At 40.3% G+C, this 12,150-nt stretch overlaps 1 protein-coding gene across 1 annotated transcript in view; it reads left to right on the top strand.

The window, feature by feature from the left end:
• Positions 1–11,242, top strand: part of LOC115215746 (polyunsaturated fatty acid lipoxygenase ALOX15B-like) — a 71,108-nt gene extending 59,866 nt beyond the window's left edge. The window contains exons 12-16 of the mRNA XM_029785042.2: positions 108–213; positions 1,620–1,702; positions 4,974–5,156; positions 9,145–9,308; positions 11,087–11,242. Coding sequence (XP_029640902.1) covers positions 108–213; positions 1,620–1,702; positions 4,974–5,156; positions 9,145–9,308; positions 11,087–11,201 — 651 coding nt within the window. The 3' untranslated portion in view covers positions 11,202–11,242. The remainder of the gene's footprint in view (positions 1–107; positions 214–1,619; positions 1,703–4,973; positions 5,157–9,144; positions 9,309–11,086) is intronic.
• The last annotated feature ends 908 nt before the right edge of the window (positions 11,243–12,150 follow it).

Below are 12,150 nucleotides of genomic sequence, written 5' to 3'. Positions count from 1 at the left end.
CATTATTAATAAACAATTCCTCAGCAAGGTTAATGAAGCATAAAAAGAAAACATTTGTCTGGCACGTTTTATCTATGAAGATATCACTCTTTGCTTTCATATTTCAGGTTGACGATCCGAAAGTTTTGCCCAAATACTATTTCAGAGATGATTCGCTTTTATTGTACGACTGTGTATATAAGTACGTGTCCAGCTATATAGATCTCCACTATGGTAATTATATTCGTTTATTCATTCATCTTATTTATAAGATATAAATAGAAATGGATGGGAGATGAGGAGTCAACACAGTATTGGACAAAAGAAATACCAGAAATTTAGTTACAATAGCTCGTTGCCATCCTTCTCTCTCTCTCTCTCTCTCGATTACAACTCGATTCCTTTGTTTCTTTTGTCCTCTTTTCTCCTTACTTAACTCTCTCGAATTCACTCTGTTATCTCTGAAATCTCTAAGCTCCTGAACAGCTCTCTCTCTCACTTTCTCTCTCTCTCTCTCTCTCTCCATCTACTCACCCCCCTACACACACACACTCCATCCTCAGTTCTTCTGCTCTCTTTAATTTTACTGTTTCCTCTCTCTTGGTCTTTGCCTCATCATACCTTATCATCAACTCCCAACATCTCATTCGCTTCTCCCAAATTCTTCAATCTCTAACGGGTGTGCAGTCACAGAATCAGGTCCAGCACACGGTCAAATTACTTAAAACGGTACGGTTACTCACCCAAACAAGTCAAAGCCGTCCCCGTCCATATCCGGTTTCGTCCCTCACATTAATGTGATCTGATAGAAAACTACCGATCCAAGAGATGAGAGCCTGGTGGAAATCTTAGGCGAGAGGATTCTGCATACCAGACACGGTCCAAAGATTCGCTGACGTCTATGACGAAAACATTGCTTTCACCATTTTTTTCTAAGGTGACAGGCCAACGGAAGCCTAAACAATCTCACCTCGAAGTTTTCTAAATCTTTTAAAAATTCCTCTACTCTGTCTCCGAACATCTCAGGATGTGCACGTGTTCTACAATCACAAATTGTAAGTGATGTAGAGCTGAGTGTAAATGTTATAAAATACATACAACTCCAACCAGCCGTGTTGAGTGCATCTTTCTTTCATCTGTACACTCATATTCCTTGTCTCTGGTCCAATTCGGGTCCGTTATATTGATAAACTACAGAAATGGCGAAATATCAGCAGCCATCGCTCCTGAATGCGATCGGGGGACGAGTTGTCTCGCCTGTCTATGACTTTCAGTGGTTTTCACTCAGTGTTAAGAGGGAGTCGTCCCCACAGCGCTATGTCAGAGCGTACCAGTGAGCAAGCAAAACACATCCATTGAGTATGTGCGGTCGATAATGTTCACAACACTAGTGCTGCTTTTAATTCATTATAGTGTGTGTGTGTGTGTGTGTGTGTGTGTGTGTGTGTGTGAGAGAGAGAGAGAGAGAGAGAGAGATAGAGCACTACCAAAAATGTGTGGAAAGAATCGGGAATTGACTGAGAAATTTTTGTAGGAGGCCAACTGCTTCATACACCTGAGGAGTTGAGAGGAACGTGTCAGTTCTCTCCTGCAACTGACTGCGACTAACAATCGTATTCCCCATTTATTTATAATTTCAGAAAATGATGAAGTTGTTGATGGGGACGGAGAGTTGCAGGATTGGGTAGAAAATATGTCCGTGCCAAGCAGAGGTGGATTGAAGGTATTTCCTGTTCATAATTCTATACAAAGTAAAATCTTGTTGCTGTTGCTGCTGCTGCTGTTGCTGCTGCTGCTGCTGCTGCTGACGTTGCTTAGTCCCGTAATGGCTCTTTAGTTTCATTTGTTAAATACTTTTTTTTTTTGTTTTTTGCTTTTCTTTTTACAGTGGATTGTAAAATCATTAGAATAACAGAAAATATACCTTGGTGTTTTTATTTTTTATTTTTGGTCCTTAATGATCTGAATTCAAATCCTATGGAGGCCACCTTAACTTTTAATTATCTTAGGAGTGGATTACACAATATAGTCGTCAACTACTTGTTGTTGGTGTTGGTGCGAATTAGAATCTCTATAAAACATTTTGGATATGAATCAAATTATAAAGAAGAATAGGACAAAATTGGTGGAGAGATTCATTAAGATTGAAGCGTAAGTGTGCGATTAGAAGGAGATTTGACTGCTGTTTCTGGTTAGCCAAGCAACTATCTAGAATACACTGGTCAACAAAATGAAACCTTTTTTAATCATCAGAGTTGCTGATTAACTTTTCTGGGTTAAATTTTGATGCTGGTTACGAATCTGAAGTCCGATTTCCTCTGTCAGGTCACATTTTCATGTTAATGATGCCTGCTCTTTTAACTTATAGGATACGTAAAGCATGTCTATATAAAGTATATTGAATACAAGATACGATGGTTTCATGGCTTTTTATTGTACAAAATTAAAATTATTGTGTAAAAATAATTTAGAATACACTCAAATGCATAACAACTTAAAATCTTTGGGATTTGGACTTTCTATGTTGTTTTGTCTCTGGTTCATCCCTGTATAACATCCAACAGTAGTCAGCTAACATTCCTGCATTCCAAAATCCTTGATATCGATGTTCCATCGATGCAATATCTTGATGAAAGCGTTCCCCATCTCATCAAACACTGCTCCAAGGTTCCCTGCAAAAAAGTCCAGAATCAAGGAAATGGAGATCCGACAGTCCATTGCAGTGTTGGAGTCTAGAAGACATTTCACTCCATTTCTAAACTCTAGAGATCTCTTGTTGCCTGGGAAATTTTCACAGAGCCATTTGAAAGATTCCCAGGCTTTAAGCTTAATCTCATCCAGTGCTGTGAGGAAGTGGTTGTCATTCAGGAGTTCTTTTATCTGTGGACCTATGAATATGCCCTCCTTCAGTTTTGCCTCGGGGATTTTTGAAAATTTAACCTTCACATATTCAAAACCTTTTGAGCTTTTTCTGGTAAGTGTCTTCATGAATTGTTTCATGAGGCGAAGCTTTATGTGAAGAAGGAGAAGAACATTTTCTGGGTTTACAATGGCTTACTCGGGACGCTAGAGACTCCCTGCTCATATGATTTTCGCAAAGGTCACTCTGATTGCACATAGTGCTTGTTAGTTTCACGACTGTCCCATAGGCATAAAAAGCAACAATATTTGGTGAACCCAAATTGCATTCCCATCAACATTCCAATCACCTTCAAGTCTCCACATATTTTCCAGCTGTAGTTTGTATACTTTATGGCATTGAGGAGTACTTGCATGTTTTCATAACACTCCTTCACGTGCACTGAATGTCCTATGGGAATGGATGGTTTCTTATTGCCAGTGTGTAGTAGTACTGCCTTGAGGATTCTCTTAGATGAATCATGAATAAGCGCCATTCGGCTGGAACATGCTCTTGGAACAAACAGCGAAATAACTCATCATTGTTATTACTGAAACATCAACAGAGAAGCATGAAGTCAGATCCCTATTTCTCTTCCTGAAATGAGTAATACAAACATCTTTCTTAAGCAGACACTTTTCTTGTAGCCAAGTTCAACTTTATCCTTCGACAATGGCAAGTCTCTAACTAAATCATTTAACTCTCCTTGAGAACATTTCTGTGTTACGTCTTCATTTTCACTCATGAAATCTGCATCCACTTCGGTCTCTTCCACAGCAGTAGTATTTTCTTCAGGAAATACGCCTTCGTCAAACATCTGAAGGCCATTTTCTGGTGGTATTGGAATAAGAAGATCTTCATCTTGCTGGTGTTCTTGCTGATTCCAAGTTGGGATACACAATCTTATGCTTGGTCTTTACAGTAAACCCACATACATTAACGTTGCAGAAATAACAGTCCAAGAAACGATCCTTTGGCTCTCTCCATATCATAGGTATTGCAAATGGCATTGCTCTCTTCCTCTTATTTAGCCAATCCCTTGGTCCATTTGAACAAGCTGAGCTGATGATGTGTGGGGCCCAACTCTTATCTTGTTTCCCAAGAGAGCAGCCAAATTATAACTGGTAGATCTTCTTGATTTCACTTGTGATGGCACGTTGCTGGGCTTTGGTGGTAAATGAACCACAGACATGACAAAATATATCAGGACTGTTTGATATATATGTGTATATATATATATATATATATATATATATATATATATATATATATATATATATATATATGTATATATATATATATATGTATATGTATGTGTGTGTCTATGTTTGTCCCCCCCAACATTGCTTGACAACCGATGTTGGTGTGTTTACGTCCCCGTAACTTAGTGGTTCGGCAAAGAGAACGATAGAATATGTACTAGGCTTACAAAGAATAAGTCATTGGGTCGATTAGCTCGACTAAAGGCGGTGCTCCAGCATGGCCACAGTCAAATGACTTAAACAAATAAAAGAGTAAAGAGAATAAAGAAAATATTTACACTTTCATTAAACTCTGTTGTCGGTTTCGATTGTTCTTAAGTAAAAGTTGAAATAAATTGAATAAATTCTTTTAAAGGGAGAAAGTAACAAGAAGACATACTTTCACAACTGGCAATGATGTGGCTAAGTGGGCCTTGTGCCTGGGGTAGGAAAGAAAAGAATGTGGCTAAGATCTTCAATTTTTGGTTTGCACATTTTAAAAAATATCATACAATGCTTTACAAAATCTATACAATTAATGAATGTCTTGAAGAACTTATTACTCAGAATTTAGTTAAATTTCATAAATTTGTATGATTAACAAAAAAAAAATTTCTATTTCTTGAAAATCTACAACTTAAAAAGAAAATCAAAGCGAAATGGATCAGTATTCCTTTTTTTTATCCGAAGTTTATTCTGAAGTCAAAGAGTTTTGAGAAACACTGCAGCAATGTGTGATTTGAATAGATTAGGCTGTTAATTTTAGCAGATCGAACGATTATGTAGACTTTTCCTAATATCATTAAATAGTTAAATACAGTTGTATATAAAATATCTTCTATTGTCTGTTAAAGGGTTTACCAATGAAAGATGGTAAGGGTCACGTGTCTTCAAAGGAGGACTTGAAATGGATTGTGTCCGTAATCATCTTCACCTGCAGTGTGTCACATGCTGCTGTTAATTTCCTACAATATGACGAATATGGTTACCCTGCAAACTATCCATCGATGCTGAGGACACCGCTATTAAAAGACAAAGTAAGTTTCTCTCTCTCTCTCTCTCTTTTTTTTGTTGATAACATTAATAGTGTTAATATGGGTTAATATGTGATAATAAATAATAAAAAAAATATGTGATAATATATGATAATGTGTAATAACGAGTAATAATGTGTTAATCTATAACAATGTACAATATTAGGAGAATAGCTGTTAATATGCGATAACATGTGATAATGTGGTATGATAAAGTAGGAAAGATGCTATCGTGGGGAAACGAACGAGTGGACAGTGAGTTTGTGTGAGAATAGTATGGATTCAAATGGAGGTGATGAAGCGGAACAAAGACTGCGGGGGGGGGGAGTAGTAGTAGTAGTAGTAGTAGTAGTAGTAGTAGTAGTAGTAGTAGCAGCAGCAGCAGCGGCAACAGCAACAGCAGCAACAGAATATATTGGGAAGGAAAGAGTTTGAGAAGTATTGGTTTGTGAAGTCTCCTCCATTCGGTGAATGGTTTGATTCTGGATGCAGTCCAAAGTTAAATGTGCGCGTCTACACTGGGAGGTGTCCAGACGACCTTAATAGTTGAGCATACGTGAGCACGAGCGGGTGCGCACACACACCCAGAAACATATACACGAACACAGATATATCGCAATCCTGTTTAAATTATTGTTGCCTCGTTCTTTTCTTTTCCTTCCTCTGTTCTCTCTCTTTCTCTCTCTTCTCTGTCACCTTTTCCGTCTCTTTGCACACTGTCACCTGTTCCCAGCATCCATCTCTTCCTTTTTCTCTGTCCAGTCTGCCTCTCCCAGAGAAACCTGTGGCGTATGCGGGAGATTTGAAATAAGGACACCTACCTTCTCTTCGTCGACGGAGACCTCCCCAGTGGTAATGCACCCTTCCACGCGGCCCGACCCGAACACTAGAAATAGCAGCTGCTTTTCCCCTACCTTAACAACGAGCTCACACGTCCAACTCACTCGGCTACCCTAATCGAAAAGGCCCAATGCTGCCCTGCCTGCGCGCGCATCACTCCTGCCCCTTCCTCTTCTGGTCAGCTCCCCAGCTGCTGACTTCATCCCACACGCCACCCTGATCTTAAAGATCACCATCTCTCTACTCCATATTGTAGTCCACCATCCAACCGGGATGGCGCCTTGCGCGTCGAGATCTTCTCAGGCTAGGCACCTCGTTCTCCCCCTCTCCACAATCGTCGTCTGACGAAGCGACAATCCTGCGAAGGTCCAAGACATGTCGTGGCATTCCATCCACGGAGACGTTGTTTCTGGAATTGACCACCGTCACCATTCCTCTGCTCCATTGAGACGAACAGCGCGCCTTCGGTGGCTTAACCCAAACTTCCTCCCTTATTTTCACGCAAGCGGGTCCCTTCACTTCCTTGTGGCCCTCCGGCGCTTTACTCGGGTGACTCCATTCATATTTAAATACAGCTCTGTGCGGCACAGATTCTTCAGCTTTTCCGGATCGGGGAGACATATTGTACCAAAAAACTGCTTCCAGCGGCGAAATGTGTCCTCTTTCCGCTATGGCCTTGACTGTCCGATGGTGCTTCTCACGATTCCGTTACCGCTCGGCCTAAACGCTGCTCTGAACAAGCGACGCGCTTTCCACCGGTCGAGCATATCCCTCAATGCTTCCGAACGAAACGCCACCCCGTTGTCCATTAGCAGTTCTTCCACGGGACCTCTCTCTAAAAATATCCCGTTCAAAATCTGCGCAATCTCGTCAGCAATGTCCGATCTCAACTCCCTCCAAATGGCCAGCCGGCCCGGCCCGCAGTCGACCACGGAGAGATACATTCCCTGACAGTAGTGCATCACATCCACAGCTAGCCTTTTCCAGTTGTGCTCCACCGAAAGGCTTCCCTGTTCATGCCCACACGGAGCAGGGTCGATGGACTGACACCTGTCACAGCTCCCGACCACTTTCCGGATGCTTCTCCTCGTAATGTCAGCATCAATTTTCTTCACGAGATACAGAGTCCCGTCCACACCCAAGTGATGCATACCGTACAGTCTCTTCAGTTCGGAGTCATCCAACCGAGACGCCGCAGCTATCCCTTTCTGTGCCTTCTCCGGTTCCTCCAACCACGCCCTTTTCACCCTGGTCAGTGCGTCTGCCCTGTTTTTCTCCGAAGGCATGAAAACCACGTTCAGCTTCAGTCCGAACTCGGCAATCAATTCTCCTAGAACTCCTAGACGACGCTTCACCAACATATCCGCGGCACCTTTCGTCCGAACTCTCCTTTCACCGGTGATCACCAATCCTACCCAGCCAAGCACAGTGGCTGAATCCGTCCGGATTTCAATTGAGCGCAGCTTCCATTTCAGGGCCAAGTTCACCCCTTTCAGCACCGCGTCTAATTCGCTGACATTGATGTGGTTGAAGTCATCTACTTTCTGAAGCCAGGCCGCGTCCTCCACCGCAGCACCTTCGATCGCCAACACAACCCCTATCGCTATACTGCTAGCATCACACCAAACGGTCCCGCATTTCGTCTTGGGCACATACCAGTTCACCCTGACCGGGCCTTCCACTCTCAGCCTCTCTAGGATTTCATGCATCATCGCCACCTTCTCCCACCTCGTCGCCCCAACTCTCCCCCTCCACTCGTCTCTTGGTGTAACTGCACGCTGTGCGCTCCCCCTTCCATCGACTCCGGTGGCTTCGCAATCAGTCCGAACTTCTCCAGATGTCTAACTACCCCGTAGTTATGTAAGAACTGGTGGCCTTTCTAATCTTGGCCTCTTTCCCTAGGACAGACTTAAGCACCGCCGCCATGATCTTCAGAGAGGAGTTCAGTCCCAAACCCAGCTTGGTTAAACAGTACGTCCGGCTCTTGTACCGCACCAGCTCATATCACCACAGTTTGTCGCTCACATGGAGTTGCAAGTATGCCGATTTCAAGTCGACAATCGTCGCTGCCTTGGTCGACTGTCTCCACGCTCGTAACGTCTCGCCACCAGCCTGATTTTACGAACCCAGGCCACTACATCGCCCTCACCATTAAAGGGTCTGATAACGTCGCTGGCGATCCTGATTTTCACTGCCATCGTGGTGACGTCATATATGGAGTGCCGAAATTGCTTGTGGCGTATACGGGAGATTTGAAATAAGGACACCTACCTTCTCTTCGTCGACGGAGACCTCTCCAGTGGTAATGCACCCTTCCACGCGGCCCGACCCGAACACTAGAAATAGCAGCTGCTTTCCTCCTACCTTGACAACGAGCTCACACGTCCGACTCGCTCGGCTTCCTCGATCGAAAAGGCCCAATGCTGCCCTGCCTGCGCGCGCGTCACTCCTACTACTTCCTCTTCCAGTCAGCCCTAAGTTCCGGTCAGCTCCCCAGCTGCTGACGTCTTCCCACACCGTCACTTTCTGTACCTCATTGCTATATCTCCTTTGTTCATCGTTGCTCATGTGTTCTGTTATCTTGCAGTATTAATATGTATATATATATATATATATATATATATATATATATATATATATATATATATATATATATATATATATATTGTAAAAGACTAATGTTTTGTTCTCGCTTTTCCAGTTACTAAGACCCAAGATTATATTTCCATCAGAGTGTCTGTCACATTTCTCATTTATCATCAATTCTTGTCAACCATCACTGATAAATAGTTGAAGAAACTAGTGGGTCTGTTCTAAGGTACTGAAATCTGCAGGATCTGTAGATAGACACCTGATGAGGGGTTTTTGTCACTTGTTCCATTTGTTGTGTAAATTTTCACCGATTGTGTTTAATTTAATTCTAACACACACACACACACACACAACACACACACACACACACACACACACACACACACACACACACACACACAAACACTTTATAGACTTATTTTACAATGTGTCCCTTCAGTCGATATCAAACTCAAAACTTGAAAGCTAATAATATTATTTTCCCAGAAAACTATTCAATAACGAATGAATTGATAGGTTAATTTCCTTTTTTTATTTGTTTCATTGTTTCGTGTATCAGGCACCCAGAACCGAGAAGCATATCGTAGATGCCCTGCCTGAGTTAAAAACAATTCTCGGTGCTTTGAAAATCACCAGCGTCCTGAGCAAAAGAGGAACCAATCCTCTGGGAAATTTCGATGTAAAATATATCTGTCATCAAGCGGGACGTCATTGCGTCGCCGAGTAAGTATTCATATCCGATTATGTGAAATATGTGATATGTGATCATGTACAGTAAAGTGATAATGTATGAATATGCATGTGATAATTTGCAAATTAGGGAGTATCTGAAGGCGACGAGCTGGCAGAATCATTAGCATGCCAGGCGAAGTGCTTAGCTGCATTTCGTCCGTCCTTACGTTCTGAGTTCAAATTCCGCCGAAGTCGACTTTGCTTTTCATCCTTTCGGGGTTGATATAATAAGTACCAGTCAAGCAATGGAGTTGATGTAATCGACTTATACCCTACCCCGTAATTTGAGGCCGTGTGCTTCCAGTGGAAAGGATTATTATTATTATTATTATTATTATATTATTATTATTATTCATATTATTTATTATTATTATTATAAAGGTGGCGAACTGACAGAATCGTTAGCACGCCGGACGATATGCTTAGCGGTATTTCGTCTGCGTTACGTTGTGAGTTCAAATTCCGCCGAGGTCGACTTTGCCTTTTCCTTTCGGGGTCGATAAATTAAGTACCAGTTACGCACTGGGGTCGATGTAATCGACTTAATACCTATGTCTGTCCTTGTTTGTCCCCTCTGTGTTTAGCCCCTTGTGGGTAATAAAGAAATAGGTATTTCGCCGGTTCTGAGTTGAAATTCCGTCGAGGTTGACTTTGCTTATCATACTTTCGGGCGTCGGCAGAATTATTAGTGAAACACTGGGGTTGATGTAACTGACTTACATCCTCCCCTGAAATTGTTGGCCTTGTGCCAAAAATTGGAAGCCAATATTAGGTGGTATCTGATTGGATTAATGTGATTGTGTGATACGATAATATAGGGCAATGTGATAATTTGTGATACTGAGTGATAAAGCTGGAAAATAAATATCCGCTTGCTGATTAAGGAGCAAGAGAGAGATGTTAAGCTAGAAGCCAGGAGGAGATGAAGAGCAAAGATTTGGCCGCCTCTACTGAATCACAAAGAGGAGGGTGTTACGGTTCAGTGTGGAAACATCTGATAATCGTTGGAGACACAGTGTGATGACATCAGTTCCTCTTGGCCAAAGCTCCATTCACTTTGGTGAGGGGAAAAGAAGCACCTTCTTCTAGGTATTATCAATAGCAAAATGCGAAACGTTTTGTTTTACAGGAAAGCTCAAAAGTAGGTATACAGCCGGGAAAAAAGAAAACTCTTACAATACTCATTTATTTTTATTAAAAAAAATTAATAATAAAAGTTAGCCTCATTTTTAATATTCTCAGTGTCATTAATCATAATAATACATTTATCGTAACTGTTAATTGTTTTGATAAAAATAAATGAATTTTGTACATGTTTTCTTTTTTTTTTTCATAACTGTATACCTACTTGTGCACACACCCCTGTGTCTGTAATAATGTGTATCACCGTAGGATTAATGTGATAAAGTGTGACAATATGTAGTTTTGGTAGAATATCTATTATTAGGCGATAATAGGTTGTGTGGTAATGTGCTAATATGAAGTAACATATAAAAGGTTGTGGTCAAATATACAAGTCAAAGTCGATGCGAAAATACAGCAAGAAATATAAACACTTGGAGAGCTTCGTTCATTATTGATGAAAGATTTTCTACAAATTCACTGAAATGAGACAATAAAACAGAGTCAAACTGAAATCTTATCAAATATAAAAGGATTGTCTATAAACCAAGTTTAATTTATGTTGCAGTAATTGTTGTTATGAGGTGTATTTGTTTATGTCTTTCTAATTTTCTTTCTTTCTCATTGTTTCTTTTCTTCTGTTTTAGGTTCCAATCGAATCTGAAAAGAATTACTAAAGAAATCAGTGAAAAAATTGAAAACCGTGGTTGGCCTTACGACGTCTTGGATCCTCCCTTAATTCCTAACTCTATCGCTATTTGAATGTATGTGCCTCTGTATGTGTGTGTGTGTGTGTGTGTGTGTGTGTGTGTGTGGTTGTGTACATACATACATACATACATACATACATACATACATACATACATACATACATACATACATACATATTCATATCTATATATATATTGCAAATATATAACGATAATAATAATAACAAATAATAATAATAATAATAATAACAAATAATAATAATAACAACAACAACAGCAATAATAATAATAACAATAATAAGTTCTCTTACTTCTCTCGCAGATTTCGGAGTTTGGTCGTGGACGTTATGGAGCACAACGTTCGGAGTTTAGTGAATCACATCACTTTGAGTATTTTATTGTCAGTCTGGCATTTAATTGGTCTTTGTAGGCGATGCGACAAACGGACGTTAGGATTCCTAACTCCACTGCAACATCAAAGTCAGGAACAAAAATTATAGTCACACGTACACACACACATACACACACACACACATATTTATATACGTATATGTGTGTGTGTGCATGGTTGCATGTACGTATGCATGTATACATACATACATACATACATACATACATACATACACACACATGCAAGCATATATAAATGCATACATACAACATACATGAATACATACATACAAACATACATACCTACCACACACATACATACAAACATACACACATACATACATAAAACATACATACATACATAATACATAAAAACATACATACTACTACATAACACATACATACAAAATACATACATACATACATAAAAACATACATACATACATACAAACATACATACATACATACATACAAACATACATACATACACACATATACATACACACATACATACAACAAACATACATACATACATAAAAAAAAACATTACATACATACATACATACATACAAACAACATACATACATACATAAAAAAACATACATACATAC

The sequence above is a fragment of the Octopus sinensis genome, linkage group LG9 (genome assembly GCF_006345805.1).
Source record: "Octopus sinensis linkage group LG9, ASM634580v1, whole genome shotgun sequence".
Classification (NCBI taxonomy): Eukaryota; Metazoa; Mollusca; class Cephalopoda; order Octopoda; family Octopodidae; genus Octopus; species Octopus sinensis.
The sequence above is the reverse complement of the archived record's forward strand: the minus strand, read 5'-3'. Positions and strand labels throughout refer to the sequence as shown.